Genomic DNA, 20,689 nt, shown 5'->3' with positions numbered 1-20,689 from the left:
TGTGTTGGAACTGCATGCTTCTTAAGCAAATTTTTGAAGCGGAGGATGTTGAGGTCATCTTGAGAACACCATTGTTGAATGTTGATCAACAAGATGCCAAGATATGAGGCTATACACCGAACGAAGTCTACTCGATAAAGAGTGCGTACAAAGTGATAATGAATAAGCTAGAGGATAATGAACACCTAGCAATACTTGGTGATTGGAGGTTGATTTGGAAAGTGAATGTTCCACCACGTGATGTGGAAGATATGTAGAGGTTGCATTCCAACTAGAGCAACTTTGAATTCTAGAGGGGTGCAGTGTCCCATTGTTTGTCAGACAAATATTCACACATTTTTTACATGCACAAAAAAATGAAGATTGTTGGTCGAAGCACAACATAAGTCATTGCCTAGAGGAGGTTTTGTTATAGATCAAATCAAGTAAGAAATTCCTCTTCACCTTGTTTTTGAAGCTGCAAAACAAAGGAAAGATCAAATGGCTATCTTGCTATGAAGCATATAGAGGAGGAGGAATGACAAGGTATGATAAAACAAGGATGTCCCAAGTGAGTTTGTGGTTAGGATGAGGAGGAGTGACAAGGTCATTGCCTAGAGGAGGTTTTGTTATAGATCGAATCAAGTAAGAAATTTCTCTTCACCGTGTTTATGAAGCTGCAAAAGAAAGGAAAGATCAAATGGCTATCTTGCTATGAAGCATATGGAGGAGGAGGAATGACAAGGTATGAGAAAACAAGGATGTCTCAAGTGAGTTTGTGGTTAGGAGGAGGAGGAGTGACAAGGTCATTTCCTAGAGGAGGTTTTGTTATAGATCGAATCAAGTAAGAAATTTCTCTTCACCTTGTTTTTGAAGCTGCAAAAGAAAGGAAATATCAAATGACTAACTTGCTATGAAGCATATGGAGGAGGAATGACAAGGTTTGAGAAAACAAGGATGTCCCAAATGAGTTTGTGGTTAGAAGAGAGGAGGAGTTTCACCTAAGTTGGAAGTGTGCAAAGACAAAAGATCAGCTTGGGAGAATTTATACTCGATACCGCGTCAATGAAGACCCAGAACATGCATGAATCAAATGCAACATGGATTCTAACTTTCATATGATTTGTAATACCACTAGAATGAGTTTGTGTGTTTGTGATGATCAATAAAGATTGGTTTTAACAGTAACATCATAAAGACAACCATGCATGAAAGTTCAAGAAGGCAAAGCATGTGATCTATTAACAACTCTGTTTTGTAGCTGCAATGAATTTTAATCATGTGGGATTTGAATTAGACTATAAAATGGTAGTTGACAAAATAAATATTGCATGTGAGGACCTGACAAAATTGAAAAATATTGTTGCTTGCTCATGATTGAGCAAGGGTGGCTCCGTTGTTACCTAGCCTCTATTCTATTAATCATTTGATTACTTGTATTGAGCATTTGATTCATAATGAAATGAGATAAGTGTTATTCAGTCAAAAAAAATATTGACAAAATTCGATAAATCTGAAGTACATGCGCATTGCCTTATAAAATCCGAAAAATGTGCCTAAGACCAACATTTTAAGGGTGTAGAAAAACTATGACTGCTAGCACGATGAGCTAACTCAGATGAACAAACAAGACTTTTAGACTAGAGAACTCTTTAATTTCTATGGAGTAAAAGTATATTATTTCACTATGAAGGCAACATGTATTTACATTTTGAATCATCCCAGCACAAACTGACGATCAAACACCAAATGGAATTTGAAGTAGAAATTATCTGTCACTAAAGGGAAATCAGAAGTGCTGAGAATAAGACATGAACACAGGATCTGGCACCATGAGAGGCAATTTGTCAATGTACATAAGTGGCCTAATTAAATTCTACAGCTGTTCATGCAGACCCAAATTGATTAGGGAAAAATCGAAAGCGCTGAGGATAGGACATGAATATAGGATCTGGCACAATTAGAGGTAACTTGTCAATGTACATAAATAGTCCTTTTAGATTCTCCTTGTTGATTGAAGCTAAGTCATCTATCTCATTGCTGTTCATGTAGATCCAAAGGTCACCAGAGTTTACTCTTTGAAGAGTGTCCCGACAGAAAGGGCAAGATTGAGATCGTGCATGCCTAAACAAACAACAAAAAACTTAAATCATTAGGAGTGGTGACAATGTCAGCAGAATAGCATTGCCAAAGTGTTAATCACATTTGAAAAAATCTTAGAAATAACTCAGAAGCCTAATATTTCTGCTCAGTTAAATTACCTCATTAGGACAAATCTTTTCACATACCAACAGAAAAGTTAAACTTTTTTTGTATATTCTAACAAATGGTAGCTCATTTCTTTCATATTCTTTTATATTATGCCTAAAATAAAAACAACCAACCTTCTTCTGTTGTACTTGTACCCTACAACTACATGGTCTTGGGCATCAATCAATATCTATTAAATTACAATTTCAAATGCTTAAGATTTAAAATTGTCTTAACTCTTAACTTCATTAATCATTACTATTTTATCATTAGAATTTAGAAGCATTTTCTCCATTATTGACTCAAGTTTGCAAAAGGTTTGGGGAGACAATATGAGATCCATACCATAATGTAACATTTAAATCACAATTTGCTCACCAGTTTCTGTAGCATTTCATACATAACGAGTGGTTGCAATTGGGCAGCACAACCTTGTTGTTCATCTCCATGCAAATACCACATTCTTCTTCTCTCTCTATATCAATTTCAGATGATTTTCCTCTTCTTATTATATCTCTTGGCTTGTACTTTGTAGCACATAAATCTTTCTGTTTTCTTTCTTCTACATCACTGATTCCTCTGTGGAGTTGTAGTAAAGAGGGAAAGATCACACCTGTTGTTAAAAGAGTGTAAAAGCAATCATATCTGGAATTTAAGCCACTTTTCTAGAGAGCCAAAACCACGAAAGTGTTTCATACAATGATATGGCATGGTTTCAAAATTGACTTTTCCTTTTGGGTTAAAAAGAAGTTCTTTTTTTCCTAGTGTGGAGAAGTGGATGGTGAATAAAGCACAGGCTAAATATCCAATCTTGGATTCAATCCCAAGGACAAACAATACTTCAGGGGATTTAGTGCCATTTATGCTAAAGCTCTTGGACCAAAATTGACTGTTTTATTTCAACCTAACTATTCACTTACCATAGAATTCCTTCAAACTGGCTTTCTTTTCATAAATGGACATGGTTGTCTTCCCATCTTCATATACCTATTGACAATCCCAACACTTTATTACAAGCCTGACAATAAAATGGAAGCACCGGTCTAAACTATCATATTTGATTGTGAATTACAAGTTTTATAGAGATCCTTTCAAAAGTCAATATTATGCGTGCGCGTGCATGTGTATAGAGTAGAGGGGCAGCAAATTCACCTTATATATGAGAATTCTCAGCAATCCCAAAACTCCAGCAAGGTGACAATCAGTCCACTGAACCAGAAAAAGGAAAAATTGAGCAGCTGGGCTGTAAGACAATCTCATTTGTATGGAGGCGCCATCAGATTCTCTTGGACAATCAGAAGCCCTATACAGAAAACAAGGTTTGCACAAAGAATAGGTTTAAAATTATATAATGAAAATTTTCAATGTTGAAAGCTGAAATGTAGAGAAAAAGAACATTAACATCTAACAGATTCAATTCATGCCAGAATCCCACAGGCATAAGCACTCAAATTTATATAAAGCTTCTATATAGCCTTCATAAGGATGCATCCTGAATTCCCATGTAAATTTATCTCATTTTGATGTGCCACTAACACAAGTCTTACACATTAGTGTCCAAACAAAAAGTAATGTCTACAACAGTAAAATAAAACTAAAATTGAAAGCTAGAAATGACAATAGAAACTTACATTGCCTAAACAAAAGCATGCGTAACAGTGAGTTTATTTGTACAGAAAAAGTGAAAGGCAATGTACCATTGAATTTTGCATAAAAAGCACCTACCAATAACAACAGGAAAAAGAAAATGATAAAGATAAAGATACACTTCAATTATCTTAATTGGGTCTTGTATCCTTGAATTTTGACAAAAAGCACCTACCATTAACAACATGAAAGAAAAAAAAAATGACACAACAGTTACAACCTACAAGCGCGTGCGACCAGTGTTGAATCTACAAAATGCCAAAAGCAAAATATGCTTGAAAAACGGGTTGAAATAAAGACACATTTAAAGCCAACCAAAGGAGCCTGCTTAGTGCTTTTTACGTCATAGCAAACATTTTTCAACCAAATCTATTAATCTAAGCTCTCCTTTGCTTCACCCATGATATGAAATCTTTGTACCCTTCAGGCTCCATTCACTGAACCTTCCAACAACCGTTTAACATTTGGTGAAAAATTAAATAATAATAATAATAATAAAAAAAACTTAAATGACACGCACCCTTGCAGTTTAGTCAAACACAACAAAATAGAGTCCAGAACAACACACCCACTAATTGTTTCATGAAAATAATAAAATAAAATAAAAACTACTCCAAAGGTCTCGCATATTATTAGTCACAGGTTCATACTCACTCAGTCACTCGTCTCTTTGAATGAACTAAATGTAAATATCTCTGGAATCTTTCATTAAAAACGGAGGCTTTCTCTCTGCTTTGGATTGGAACACTGTCAATTATTTTTTTTTTTAACAAACAAAAACTCCATTCCTAAAAAATAAAATATAGAATTACCATTTCCACCCAAATATATCCCAGAATTTCTGAAACTAATCAAAATCAAAATAATTCAACATTAAAAGCCATTGTAAAATTAAAAATTCAAAAATAAAAAATATTGGTAGATATTGCAGAGTGTAAAGAGTAATGAGAATTTTACAGAGTATTCGCGAACTGAATGTCAGCTTCAAGAGCTTTGAGGGAATCCTTGAAGGACTTTCGCATCTCTTCTATGTTATGACTCTTCCTTCTTCTTCTTTTTTTGAGGTAATTAACTCATTCAATAAATAGTGTGATGACGAAACTCGCCTCAGAAAACTTGAACCGGTTCCTGGATTCCTTGCAAAACACAAGGTGCAAAAAGCAATCAACGAAAGAGTATTTAAGAGAAAGAGGGGGAAGAGAGAGTAGAAAAAAGGTTCGTGGGAAGAAGGAGAGAGAGGGGTTGTGGGTTTTGGCTTGAAGCACACGTAACCCCTTTATGCATATCTCATCTTCTCCATTAGTATTTATTTATTTATTTATTACCAAATTAAAAATATTGAATTTAAAGGGGATATAATTAGAACTTAAATGAAAAAATAAAAATTCTCACCAAACTGTCATCTGACTACAGGACTAGGTTTGTTTTTTTTTTTTTTTTTACAATGGACTAGGTTTATTATCTATAGAAAGTTTATTAATTTTTAATTTTGTATTGAAAAGATTATTTTTAGCTAACTAGTGGTGTAGAATTTTTATTATATTAATAATGGATAGAGGTTAATCTTAAATTGTATAAAAATTAAAGAATGATTTGAAAGTGTGAAAGTTTTTTACATTATCATTTATTCAATAAAAAATATATAACTAAAAGAATTTAATTTTTATATATTAGTGGTGTAAAATAATTTTACATTATTATTATCACCATTTAATCATAAATTATCGTTTAAATTACTTTATCATAATTTTTTATATTGTTAGTGCATGATCCTCTTTCTCTAATTAAAAATGAGCTTAATTATCATGCATTATTATACATGTTTTTGCACTTTCAATTAATTAGAAATTATTTATGATATAACTTTTAAAATAAGAAGAAGAAGTTTATTTATCACTGATATATAAATAATTTTTATACTATCATATAATCATAATTGTAATGTACGGTAACTTTGTTAGATTTCAATAATAATTATTTTAAAACATACTAATAATACTTTTTATTAATTAACAGCATAAAATTTAAACTTCTAAAATTATTATTATAAAGATTAACCATGATAAATTCAATAAATGAGTGAATGACAATATAAAGAATGTTTAGTTGTTTACATTGACAATGTATTCCAATTAAATTTATTAAAAATTATTATTTTTTACATTAATTAACTTATAAATTATTTAAAGTAATTTTAAATTTTTTATAACATAAAATATATTACATTGATATTGTATCAAATTAAAGTCAAAATTAAAATTTGTTCAAAATTTATTATAATTGAAAATAATAACTAATATGTATTTTTGAATATAAGGTATCTTTATTTAGATATTGAAATTTATTTAAGGATTTGACCGTTCTTAAAGAATAGTTCTTAAGAAATATTTTTTTATAAAAATGATATTATTTTGTTGACCTAAACATGATAATGGAATCACCAACATGTTGATGACAAATATATTTATTATCTGATTTTTATGTATATTTCACGTAAATACATATTGTATTTAAGTCATTATTAATTGATAATGATAATTTTAGTATTTCTTTTTATCACGATGTATTGGTACAAAATATTTTTTATTAATGATTAATTTTTATTGGAGAATTTAATTGAACACTTTTAATGAATTTTTCTTTTTAAATCATATTTTTTCTAACAGTTAGACTTAAACCTTCAAACCTTACTTTAAAAATTATATTTAAAGTAAATTTTATTTTTTTATAATATAAAAATATATTACATTAATAATGTATCAAAATTAAAATTTATTATAATTGAAAAAAATATGCTTTTTTAGCCTAAGGTATCATTATTGAGATATTAAAATTTATTTAAGGTTTGACTGTTTTTAATAAATATTATTTTCCCTAAAAAAAAAAATATTATTTTGTACACCTAAACATGATACTAACTAAATACTTATGGAACATAGTTATATGTCAACTGTCAAGTTGGTAACAAGTATATTTATTATCTAATTTTTATGTATATTTAACCTTAATACATATTGTATTTAAGTAACTATTAATTGATAATGATAAGTTTAGTATTTTGGGATAACTATGGTTTTGATATAAAATATTTATTAGTTTTATTGATAATTCATTTTTACTGATAAATCTTGATTATTTTTTTAATCATATTTTTTAAAACTATAATATGCAATCTAAAATTTTGTTTACGGAGATAAAATTTAATATAATTTGAAACATGCTGATAAGGATAATTTATTTTGGAAATAGGTAATAATAATTTTAGTACTACTATAATAAAATATTATATAAAATACTATTTTATAAGTTTTCAATTAATATTAGCAGATTTGGTGCGGAATTACGGAAGTGCCACTAAGGTAGACGTGCTCGATATTTATGGAGGATTGGGATAAATAAATATGTAGGTGACGTAGTGGCATTATGGCGTTGCCACTTGACCTTCCACCTGGCTCTCTCGCAGTCCTCTGATCTTTCTATTGCTCTCTGGAATCCATATATCCTCTTTCTATTTTTAATCTAAACCGAGTTTGTGAACAACTAGAAAGTGAATCCATGTTGATGATAAAGTTATTAAATTAAATAATTAATCGATTCGTATAATAAAGGTTAAAATATTTTTTTTCTTGTAAAATATTTAAAGTTTGTCTTTAGTTTTTAGAAAAAAAATTATATATTTTTTATTCTCAAAAAATTAAAATATATGATTTATTTCGAAAGACGAATCCAAACTTATTTGACATTTTTTAATTTAAATTTTAAAATGTAATTTATGGAGTTAAAAACTGCCATAAATGATAGAAAAAAATATAAGACCGTTAAAAATTACTCCGAGTTTAAGAAAAAAATAATAAAAAGAAATAACAATTAGGCACCACACCTCAACCAAGCAACCACCATCTCCAACAACCAAATCTGAAAATCTCTAACCCAAAATCAACTATAAATAAATTCGCAATTAATAACAAAGAACATTCAAATCATCAAAATTCGCAAATTCTTAAAATATTCACATATTCAAAAAATAAATTTGCAAATTCCTTAGGTTTCTTTATGACGCATTGGAATGCATTCGAGGCGAGAGATTTGTGAGGGCAACTAGTGATAAAATTGACGAAATCGAGGATGGAGGGGTTAGGGAGGCAATTACATGACATAATGTGGAGGCATCCATTACAGAGGGAGAGGCAGTGGTGTGCAATGTCGGGGTTGAGCCAACGAGGGAGGTGGAAGGCGGCCTCGATGAGGAGGTAGTCATCATCAAAGTCCCAAATTTGGAAGGAGAGTGAGGGGAAGCGTTGGGAGATTTGGAAGAGGAGGAAGATGACGAACCACTCGTCGTCTAGGTTTTCACTGAAGCAGAGGGGCAAGAAGGGTTCAAAGGAGTTGAAACAGAGAAGGTGAAGGGTTGGTGTTGCCATATGTAGTCTTCAATGAAGGGAGATATGGTTTCAAGGATTTTGCAGTGGAGGGATGGGAAAACTACAAGAAAAAATCCAATTATCAACAAATTTAGGTTTTCGATATAATTGAATTACTAACCAAACTGTCATCTGACTACAGGACTAGGTTTTTTCTTTTTTTTTTACAATGGACTAGGTTTTTTTATCTATATAAAGTTTATTAATTTTTAATTTTTTACTCGTCGTCTAGGTTTTCACTAAAGCAGAGGGGCAGGAAGGGTTCAAAGGAGTTGAAACAGAGAAGGTGAAGGGTTGGTGTTGCCATATGTAGTCTTCAATGAAGGGAGATATGATTTCAAGGATTTTGCGATGGAGGGATGGGAAAACTATAAGAAAAAATCCAATTATTGAAAAATTTAGGTTTGTCGATAAAATTGAATTACTAACGATTTTCTTTGGTAAAAAATGTTTACATTACCAACAAAAATTACTGAAAGATTTTTTAAAAATGTTTTTTTGACAGCTATTTACCGATGGATTCATATCCATCAAAATGTTTACCATTTGCGACAAGTAATTATCGGTGAATGTTTTCAACGATGATATGACCAACAAATTTTTGTCTGATGGATTTTCATTCTTGCCGACATATTTTGGCCATCGGAAATCAACATTTTTCTTGTAGTATGGAGGGTTGTGGTGGTGGTTGTGGTGAGGGAGTCAGGGTATACATCATAGAAAATAGTGTCATTTGATGGGCGTGGGGAGAAGATGGAGGAGTAAGAAGAAGAAGGAAACTCCATTGCGTATGTAGTATATGCTTAGTTGAAACGAAGATGGTGAAGGGATCAAATAAGAAGAGAGGTGGTGGCTAGGTTAGCGAGAGAAAAAGAAAGGAAAAGAAAAAATAGGTTCAAATTTCATCATACGCATGTCTTGTTTTTAGTGGACAAACATACACATAGGTTCAGATGGATGCGAACCTAATAATTCAAAGATAAAAAGTAACAATTATAGCATTATGGGGGCGAAAAGCAGACAAAACTTTTTGCATGGACTAAATCTGAACTTTGGGCATTTTACATGGGCAAAAAATATATGTTAGCCTATAATAAAATAGGAAAAAAAAACCATATATCATAGGTGGTATAAAACTTCATTTGACATTTGTTCATTTGCACAATGTTAATATTAATAATTATGTCTATTAATAAAGACAATTATCCCATTTAGTGTACACATTTATTATTCTTAATTTACCATTCAACTACTTTTAAAAACCACTCATTACCCTAAGCCTCTTCTTTTACATGAGTGTAACTTTTTTATCCAATTAAAATCCTTATATCATTGTTATGTAACTGCCCTCTACACAACGCACTTGAACTCCTGTTATGTAATTGCACCCTCTAGAACATGGTCTTTCACATTTTTTCTTTCGTGCCACAAACAAACATTGTTATATGTAGTCCCAAAATATCCCATTCCGGCATTCTCAACCCCTCTATAATTATATTGTTTACATAGTTGTCGCCATTGGAATGGACAAGTTGTTAACAATGTCGACATAGTTGAGAGTACAAAAGTAAATATTTTGGCATTTCATTCTCAGTTTTTCTTAAGCACTTTCGTTATAAATTTTTTCCCAAAGTTGTTTCAAAAACCTTCTACCATTTTCAAAATTCTTCATGCTTAATGTTAATTTAATGTTGTGTCTTTCTAGTAATCACTACTACAGAAATGATCTTTTACAATGCTGCATTTATGATGGTTCTACATAAATCAATGTCGTAAGTTAAGCGGTGACATTTTTGTAAATATTTAAAACTTTATAAAGTCAATTTTCTAAAAACCGTTTTTGAAAATACTTTATAGCATCGGTTCTTGAAGAACCGTCTTTGAAAAGATGTGTTTTCTCTCCTCTTACGCTAATGTGACACAATTTAATTGAAGCATTTCATCTTATCGGGATTCATACCAACACACCAATAAACAATCACTCTCACTCCCTTTCTCTCTATCATATCTCCTCGATCCACTCTTGAAACACACAGTGGCCGCTTGAACTCCCACGACCCATTGAGGTCTGATGATGCAATCGAGACGGGCATGGCATCTTCTAACCCTTTTAGCGTGTGTATTATGAGGGTGTAGTGTGCCCACGGACATTCCAGACCTACGTAGAGGTGGAAGCTTCCTGGAGAAGGAATGGTTGAGGAGAAGTGAAATTTTGAGACGGGGCAAGAGTAGCCGCCGGAGGAGCTGAAGGGGGAAACGGTATAAAAAATCCCCTTTTTATTTTATGTTTTGTCTTCATTTGCCTCATTCTACTCTGTCTTCTCACCTCCTCCTAACTTTTTGTCTTTTCATTGCCATTGTCGTGTGATTCTGAATCCATTTCTTCTTCTTCTTTCTTTGGATATAACGAGGTGGTGATGATGTTTTTTGAAATTGAGTGAAGAGGCGTGTTATGTCATGTCGAGGTGATCCACTCTCTCATGTAGTGGTCACAACCATGCCCTCACTTTCTTGCCTTGCAATACCCAAATCTCTGAGTCCCTTCCTTCACTACACAATCATGTATAAAAATCATTTCTTTATACACCATTAAGCCATTCCTATAACCATATTCATTATTATCATGTTTCATTGTAATACCAATGCCTGAATAAGTTCAATGGAAGCTGCTTGGAAAAGTCGACTGAGGAAAAAGGTAAGGCCTTTTCCGTTAATTGTGGATGAACTTATAAAATGATTGTGATATAATGATGTTGTGTTATGTCCCACAGGGTTATGATGCTCTGCAAGTACATTGGGTAGCCTATGCATTATGGCATTAGGGGCACAAAGTCTTGGCCTTAGCTTTGCAAAGTCGTGCTAGTGAGGTATTATAGTTTTCTAGTTGGTTGTTGTATGCATAATATTATCATGCACATGATAATCCAAGCCCTTATCTTTTACCACACAGGTTTCTGGTGTGGACATTCATCCAAGTATCCTGGTTTCATCTTTGTTTGCTATTGTATAATAGATTAAGAGGTTAACATAAGTTACATGTACGAGATAGTTTTGTCTTAGGAAAGCAAATCGAGAAGCAATATATTATAGCAATAGATTCATGTTGTTCCAACCAACTTATTTTTTTTTTAATATGGAAAAATAGAATAATAAAGCAGAAGGTATTGACTTCGATCTTCAATTCTTGATGGCACTTAGACAATTGATTTCCTTACTTTTTATTTATAGTAAAACAACTGATAACTTGAGTTTTATCTTGAAGGATGTTTGCCTCTCTGTTGAAGATATTGAAAGCTCTTTGGTCTTTGATTATTATTGAACTTTATGGTTTTATGGTTTTTTCATATAGCTGGGAAAATTGGGGAAGGGATTTTATTAGATCATGGGACTGGTGTGGTTATTGGTGAAACTGCTATGGTTGGAAACAAAGTTTCACTGATGCATGTGAGTTGTGATTCTTCATTAATTTCTTCTATATATGATTATTTTTGCTAGTTCTTTTACAAACTTTAATCATCTCAAACAAATCAGCTATTTATTATTTCCTATATGATTTCATTTTAACAAATTGGCTCTTGCATAAGAGGAAAACATTTACTAGGATGTCTACTAAATTTATGGTAACCACAAATAAATCATTTTTGAAAGAATTAGGAGTGTCAAATAATCACTATTTTTTCCTTGAAAAATAATGTTTTCACACCCTTAAATTTCATACTATACTAAAAGATTTTTTGTTTTACTTTCATCTACACTAAAAGATTTTTTTTAGATATATGATATTATAGTTTATTATTTATATATAATTAATTATTTATATATAATTAATTAGACCATTAATTCATTATATATGCATAATACTTCTTTACAAGTTATCATTTTCAAATTAGTTTCGGTATGTGAAATTATTATTGATTTAATTTGTAACTAACAAACTAAAATTGAGAACATGTAGGGACCTGAATTAATCCAAATCCAATAACACATAAAATTGAGAAAGTGATATTTCATTGTCATTTGTTGGCACCATTGCTCTCCAAAATTAACATCTCCAACATATATATATATATATATATATATATATATATATATATATATATATATACCTTTATGCTCCTTTTGTTCTAATTCACTTCTTAGTTTCCAATGCATTTTATATAAGTAGAGAAAAAGACAAGATGCCTCAAGAAACACTGAAAATGTCACTTTTTCTTCATTGTCTGCATCCCGAGCATTCTCCTTCTATTCCTAGTTATTGGAATGCTTTATGACTATCTGATTGTTTGCTAATGCTTAATATATGGCCAACGTCCATACACAGTCTCCAAAGATGGAAATGATTGATAATTTGTTCAAGAAAGCTTCTGACAAAGAGGATGAAGGCATAGTGAGGTTAATTTAATTTTGCATCAAATCATTGAATTAATTATCCTAGTATATTTATGATATCATATTCTTCTCATTTTTTAACATCAATTTGGAATTTGGTTATGTGAAATGATCAGAATTTGGTTTCTAAATATTGTATCAAAGCATTTATTTATTCATTATAGTTTGTATACATGCTCGTGCGTTGTGCATTACCTCTTTGCTTTAAAGTATACATGCTTTGATTTGTATTTTTTGGAATTGGATGGTTATTGGTGTGTTGTATATTTGCAGAGAGCTTCTACTTGAATTCATTTAAGTACCTGAGTTCATACAGTAGTTATATAACTATAAGCTTGCACAGAATTTATTTGGCATTATCACTGGTGCATAATATTTTGTATCCAATAAGATGAAAATTATAATAAAAGTAAGATGTTCAATTTTTTTAATAATAACATATTTACCATTTTAATTTTTTTTAAATACATTCTAAGACAGTTCTTAGAAAAACCGTCTTAAAAAGTATACTTTCTAAGACAGTTTTTGAAAGAACCATCTTAGAATTCTCAATTTTTATTTTTTTTTTAAAAATTCATTTTAAGACGATTTTTAACTTAGAATCATCTTAGAAAGATATTTTTTAAAGATGATTGTATGTTAAAAACCGTCTTATAATAGTATCCTTCTAAGACGATTTTTACTTCAGAACCGTCTTAAAATGATATTATTATTCTAAGATGATTTTTAGTTAAGAATCGTCTTAAAAAGGTGTAATTTCTAAGGTGATCTTTTTTTAATTATCATGAAAATTCTTGATTTTCCACGACTTTAGATTTAAAAATTCAAAACCGTCTTTGAATGGATTTCAGAACTGTCGTCATATAACCTTTTCCAAATTGTGAATATTCCGTAGAATTCTTCAAATATGCATTTTCTAATCAGGAAAGAAAATCTAATGGAAGTGTACAGTTTCTAAAAGAAAAACTCTCAACCTTCACATGATTCAACACCCAAATCTATGTACCATAATGCATAAATAAGTTTTTACAAGAGCAACAATGAATAAGATTTCTTCTTTAGTGTTTCTAAAGTTAGTTTTTTTACTTTCTCAACATTAAAAAAACCTTTATTCACTACTACAATAATGGATTTTTACGACACTGCTATTACGTCGATCATTAACAAAACGTCGTAGAAATAGTCGTGGTGGCATTGTTGTAATATTAACAATGTTTACAACGCCGGTTATTGTAATAACCGCCTTTAATAAGCAACCACATCGGAACAACAACGATCTTTCCATAATGACCGTCTTTGAATAATGTTTGAAAATTTAATTTTTTGAATAATTTATTCGTGATATATATACTCAGGAGTCCCGCGGCCGTAGCTAGCTACTGTTCTTCGATACACTCAGGAGTCTCGCGTGCGTAACCCTAACTATTGTTCTTCGATATTGTCCTCAACGCGTTCATCGTTGTTAAAGGTAGTCCTCTACTCCCTGAAAAGCCCCTTAAATTCATCTTTGTCCTGGACTTTGACTCCCTCATTGGGTGCCTTTGTGTTTATATTACGGCCCTCAAAGTGCATTATGCCTCTATTTCTTCAATCTCTGCGAAGCAGCGACAGAGAAGTTTTCCGACAAAGGTAAGTACCCATGTGTTCAATGTCTGCTCCTCAACATCAATGTGTTGCCTTTGTTAATTGGTACAAGTAGTGCATAGTCGTTGTACAGTGTACACCACAGTCATACGCCTTTTGTCATTCCACAGTCATAACCCTTTTAATGTAGGAGTTAATGGGTCGCGAACACTGTAGTTGGATTCAACCAGTAGAGAGTTAGGAGAACATTTCATGCTTTAGGTCTTTTGTTGTTGAAATTTGTTTTTGCATTGTCCATGACCATGTAATGAAATTAATTGTTTGGTGTGTTTGCCGAGCGTTGTTTGTTCTTTGTGTGGACCTTCAAAAGGTCCTATGTGTTAATTTGAAACGATTTATTAGTAGCAAAGATGTTTATAGGTTTGTGGTGTATTGAGATTGTGGTTGTTTGGTGTATTTGGGTGGAAAGAAATGGTAGCATCTTCTCAGAATCATCTATTGAGTTGATGCCAAGGTATAGCTAAAGGACTGGCTAAGAATAGGTTCACTTTCAGCCTCTCCTTCTGGCCACATTGGTATGACTATGTACACAACAAATCTTTCCTTTGCCTTAATCTTACTTACCACCTTGAGTGCAATTTCAATTGGAATTAGATTAGTGCAGCCAGTGTGCCTATCTTTCTTCCACCAATGGCACCCCCCAATGAAATATTGGTTTTCAATGTAACTAAACCTTTCGGCACGCCTAATTGCTTCAACATAAGCCTCATGGATGCTCCTTTCCACATTTAACTTTGTAGACAACTCACTAACTGAGACATGGTCAATTGACCTGTATACTTTAACTTTCCAATTCCACTCCTTCCTCTGTCTTCTTCTTGAATAGTTCACCTAACTTTATTCCTGTGGCATGTGGGATTTCTGTGTGAGGATCTATAACCTGCCAAGGAGCATATTTGCTTCTAAAAAAATGAATATCAATGTGAAAGGGGAGTGGATCCTAATGCATATAATTTCATGTTCAAATTCTGTGTGTGTGTCTTCATAAATATTAAATAAGCCTTACCTATCTGCTAGACACAAACTTTAAACAGGATTTCGCCATGCTAAGTTTTTTTTGGGTGAATAAAATGTTTAGATAAGTTAGGTGTTAAAGAATCTTTAAGGCCTCAAAACTCAAAAAACTATTATAGAAGTAGTTATAATTACCCACCCATGAGGTTCTTATATCCGCAGTGGAATTCGAATTCATGATGGTATGAGTGTTATTGTTATCAACTGGACCAACCTTCCTTGGCTGGTATAAGTTAAAAAGTCAAGTTAAAATTTAGCACAAGAGGACCCATTCCTATCTAAAAGGACAATAAGAAATGACATTGCAATTACCAGAACCATCATGGGATTGAAGGACCACCCTGCAATATAAACTAAGTACTTTGCACCCTCAATGGCTTTATAGACATCCTCCCATAGCTTATTTAGAGCTCCACATAGATCAAATGGAGGTTGAAAAGCAGAAGAATGGTGAGCATCATGATAATGTTTGACATGAGAATTGGACCTTAGTAGGAAGGTAGCCTCCCTCATCCCTTGAAATTCCCAGTCATTGCTCAACATCTTTGCCTAAGTCGGTTCCAATTCAGCCGGCTTGAACCATAGCTAGAACTTCAACTTAAGTTTTGGGTTTGGTTTTCCATTATCCATGAGGATCGGGAAGAAGCCGTTGATGAAGCCTCCTTTCTTCAATAGCTGCTGAGCCTGAATATCGAATTTTCCTAATACCAAAGAACATGATGCTTTCAGCGTAATGGTGATGCATGAATCAGCTGGATTAGCACAGTGAATCTGAAAAGTTTGGTTCCACACACGGTTTATTTCTTGGCTGGTTTTTGCAAACTTCTGGTTGTCTATCTTTATAGTCACATAAGCAGGATTTCTATTTGCACATATGCACTGAAAACAAGAAAAACGCTGAAAAAAATTAATGCATGGAATGAGTTTACAAAAGGACAAAACTTAGATGCACTTCCTTAAGAATTTTTCGTGATATTCTTCAATCAAAATTTGAGTCTTACCTTGGTAAGCTGCATAATAAAAGTTTGCATTAAGATCAACATGAGTTGTTTCATTTGATTGTTTTGTTCTTATGCTTGTCATCTTTTTAGGGGGGGATATCCTTGTTATAGAATTTAATTTTACCTATTGCATGAAAGTGAAATGTATTCAAATTTTATGGCACATATTTTTCCCTTAAATACGCAGAGGTAGGTTCTTATTATGGTTAAAGGTGTAATTTTTTTAAAATTGTTTTGTGTTTGTTGTAGATAGAAGAATATAAAGCAGAAATCAATAGACTTGAAGCATCCGAGGCACAAATTAAAGCACTAGCTGTTAATTATGCAGCTCTATTAAAAGAAAAAGAGGTATGAATGGTATTTGTTAATTTGGTGTGGTTCATGTCTTCATGTTAGTTTGTTTTTTTTATTTGACAATGACCTGTAGTTTAGCAAACTTTATGTTATTGTTCTTCAATTTTTTTATTTTTATTTCAATTTGGTTGCTGAATAAATTCATTGAACATGTCTACTTCCTCTTGTCTATTGAATGAGATTGGCCAATTCCTCTCATGAAGGCCTTTTGTAGGAAACTATGTTTTTCTCCCTCCCCTCTCATTCCTTTGTTTCTTCCACTTTGTTTTCTATCTCTTTCCTCGAAGGTCTCAGTGTTTGTGGTTATGTGTTCTGCTCCCTCTTTGTATACCAAAGCCAAATTTCTCTCAAAATCCTTCACCACATTTGCAGATTCTTGTTGATGTTCATATACAACAGATGTAGCTTACCTCATACTGGCCTTTTGACTATTCTTTTTGATAATTTTCTTTCCCCATTATTGTTGGTACAATGAATTTGTTGATGCACCTTCCCCATATTGTTGTCCACGGGTTTTGATCTTGGAGGATTTTCATCTACATTAGGCTGCACGTCATCATATAAGTAAAACCAACTTATATTTTTAGATTTTAAAGTTAAATGTCAAGATAGTTTCTTTAAGAGCTCTTGATCCTTCACACTTCAAATTTGAAACTAAATGGTGAGGCAGAATACTCCAATATCCCCTTTACTTTCAAAGATCTGAAAGAACAAAATTCAGTTACTTAAATGAAAGAATAAAATTCTTAGAATTGGGTAGACACGTCTTAGTTGGCACTCTATTACCTTCTTATTTAGAGGTCTTGCCTTGACATTAGGGATCTTCTCAAGCTCCTATTTCTCTAATTCTAATGAGGTTTTCACTTTGGGTGGGCGGGCTCTTAGTGAAGTTTGGAGTAAAGGTGTTTTTGGTTCAAGAATATGATGCTTCCATGAAGGTGCGCTATTTTTAAAAAAAAAAAACGAATGACTATGGATCGAAGTGAATAGGATCAGTTGTTTGACTTGATTCTAAAAGATACCTTATGAGACACCTCTGTTGAAGCTATTGAAGTTGTATCTGGATTGTGATGGGCCCTAACCTAAGTTTCCAGATGAAATTCCTGAAGAAAATGAAAAAATGTGAACAATTGAGAATATAACCCCATTTGGAACTTGTGGTGTAACTGTATATATATTGTAATTTGTAATTCAATCTTCTATTGATAGCAAATAGTTTACCTTAAACTCTGGTGGCTGTGGTGTACTTGTTGGAACGGGAGGCAAAGTTGCAGTTTGCAAAATCTAAAAAAATAGAATAACATTCAAGTAGGAGAAAAGAAAATGGAGTGGAATTGAGCCTAGATTCCTTAACCAAAGTCTCGGATTCAGGCTGGATAGAAAAGAACATGGTTGGTGGGTAAAGGTCGTTAGCTAGATTCTCCGGTTAACAGATTGGAAAAGATTTCATGTGTCAATTTCTCCAGCCTGTGTTGGAGAATCAGTGCCCCTTTCTTCATCTCTAATTCTAAAACTCATTATATACTTTCTTCTTTCTTGCAAACTGTATTTGCACACAATGAATGTCCTTAAATGAAACTACATACCGTAAAGAGTCTCAAAAGTCAAAATCCTCCACTCTATATATTTACCAATTTTCATTAAAGATATAAGATTTTACTTATATCATTAGGACATTCTGTAATCTGCAATAACAACAAATCAAATAGGTTGTACTGTGTTGTACCACTAATGGTGAGTGAGAAAAGCTAGTTCTATTATTTATCAAGTAGCAATTACAATCGAATGACGCTCATAACCAGGTCAAGTTTTCATTTGTTTCACCATTCCAGCAGTAGCAGAAAATCCTAAACAATTGCTCAAGTAAATAGACTTTTGCTTAAATACAACCTGCTACCACATCATCCAATTTCCGTAACAGTAAACCATGCAGCCTCCAACTCATGCAACCATATCTATAGTTCCATAAGTTTGAAGGGCTAATATTATTAGTTAGGTAGAGAAGGCACAAAGTAAGTTACTTGGAAAGATATTGGTACAGATAAGAAAAAGGAAAGAGAAACAACAGTTTTTGTTCTTTCCCTTCCTTTGCAAGGGGAGAGAGGCACAATGGATTGAGAGCTGGTGGTAATTTTAAGGGTATTAATGAGTGACCTTAAGCCAATAAAATAAAATTAAATTTTCACAATGCACTGTAAAAAAGTGGATTAAAATATGTAGAATAATAGAACGTATTTCCTGTAGTGGTACAACACCTTGTCTATTTAGAGTTAGAATCTGCTAAAGTTTTGCCTCATGATATGGAGGTGGAAGAGAACACTGTCCGATGGATCCAATGTTGAAACTTTGAGACCCATCATCCCTAAGGACTCTAGATGAATTGACTGGAGAATCTGATGCTTCAATGACAATGGATTGAGATTCATTTTTAGATTGAGATTGACAACATTTTTCTCTGGATGGTTTCTTATTCCTTCATAAGAATAAACTAGTAACTTTCCCTTTAAATGATGATTTCATACTCTTTGACTTTGTCAGCTCCCCCGACCCATGTGCTTTGCCAGCATTATCACAAACTTGAACAAAATTAGACTTTTTAAATAACTGCAGTACCTTCAATGATGTTTTCTTTTGGATTGGTTTGTTTTGATTATCAGATGTAGATAATTCGATACGACTTTATATTTATATTTTTCTTATAAATCTCCATTTCATTGTGCACATTTAAATACTTAATCTATTGAGGTTCTTCTTACCTTGCAGGGACCAAACACCAATCTCATCAACATTACTTGGAAAAAGCTGATAAAGCACGGAGGCAAAGACTATCATCCAGTTCTGCTTCTGCCAAATCAGGTTCATCACTATTTTGTTGAAGAGCAAACTTTTTTCCTGTAACAATTAAAGCGTTTTAAATATGTTTGTTGGATGTCCTTTTCTCTCTAGTTTTATTCTATGGAATGGAGATCCATCTTCCTTTTTGCGTTGTCCCATAGTGGTAAATTAGTTTTTTATTTGGGAAAACAAAAAAGATATGATGTATAAGAAAATTTCCTTATATAATAAAATTGGTTAAGTATGATTTACCTGTTTGAAGCACAACAATTGGATAGGGAGACTTCTCATTGAAGCTTGTGCAGATGTACAATGTATCCCGCTTTTCATATGCATTGGTAATAATTTCATTGCAATGTTTGTAGTTACATACTCTTATGTCGTGCTTCTTAAAAATCATTTGGTAGCTCATCAAGTCATCAACATTCTCTAGTCTCTCTAGTCTAGTCTCTTTACCAACAACACTACAAAAACATGGAAAGTATATTATTCATTTATTGTTAGCGTAAGTATGTTGAAAATTTAGGATAAGTAATGAATAGAAAAGAGATAGTGATAGAGACATGCCACTTCCCACTAGCTAGTACTCCACTTAACTGTGACACTTTATATGAAAATGGGCATTCAACTCAAGCTAGACAAGGATATGATGAAGAAGGTGATGTAATTAACCCCAATCCCCTAGAAGCTTTGTTGGATTTTTGCCATTTGGCTCTATTTTGATACCTATCCATATAAAATAATAAATATTTGTAGCAAAAAAATATATACAAGTGCTTTACAAGATTGTTAGTGCAAGATTTTAGTCCCCTTTTTAACGAACAGTGTTGGATAATAAATTATAAATCCACCGGAATTAATAAAATATTAAAGTTCATATTTTTTCATGGTGAAATCGACATTCTTTTGTCGTATCTTGGTAAGCTTTTGAAACTCGATTCACCTAAATATTAAATTAAAAAAAATGACATCCTTCCCTTAATATTTTCTCCATCAAAACCAACCATATCAATTTAAAGATAAAATTAAAGGCAATGAAACTTCAACTAAAGACAAGTTATTGCTATTATAGCATTAAAAACTTTTTAAATTGTATGCAGACATGTACCTCCCTGATATTAGAGATGTAGGTCTATCCCCCGGGGGGGGGGGGGG

The 20,689-nt window shown here is 32.4% G+C and overlaps 1 protein-coding gene across 4 annotated transcripts; it reads right to left on the bottom strand.

The window, feature by feature from the left end:
• Window positions 1-1,612: 1,612 nt before the first annotated feature.
• On the bottom strand, window positions 1,613-5,133 carry LOC114406143 (E3 ubiquitin-protein ligase AIRP2-like). Of its 4 annotated transcripts, none has more exons than XM_028368734.1 (5): window positions 4,834-5,133; window positions 3,382-3,532; window positions 3,150-3,216; window positions 2,608-2,842; window positions 1,613-2,103 (listed from the first exon to the last, which is right to left on the bottom strand). In XM_028368734.1, exons 1-5 carry the CDS (start codon window positions 4,896-4,898, stop codon window positions 1,866-1,868), a joined length of 756 nt encoding a protein of 251 aa, XP_028224535.1. In that variant the 5' UTR covers window positions 4,899-5,133; the 3' UTR covers window positions 1,613-1,865. The 4 variants fall into 4 exon arrangements, with proteins under 4 accessions (XP_028224535.1, XP_028224538.1, XP_028224536.1 ...); XM_028368737.1 differs by lacking the exon at window positions 4,834-5,133 and adding an exon at window positions 3,861-4,702; XM_028368735.1 differs by lacking the exon at window positions 4,834-5,133 and adding an exon at window positions 3,639-3,834.
• Window positions 5,134-20,689: the final 15,556 nt, after the last annotated feature.

This window comes from Glycine soja, chromosome 3, assembly GCF_004193775.1.
Source record: "Glycine soja cultivar W05 chromosome 3, ASM419377v2, whole genome shotgun sequence".
Classification (NCBI taxonomy): domain Eukaryota; kingdom Viridiplantae; phylum Streptophyta; class Magnoliopsida; order Fabales; family Fabaceae; genus Glycine; species Glycine soja.
Note: the sequence above shows the minus strand (reverse complement) of the source record. Positions and strands in the feature narration are given on the sequence as shown.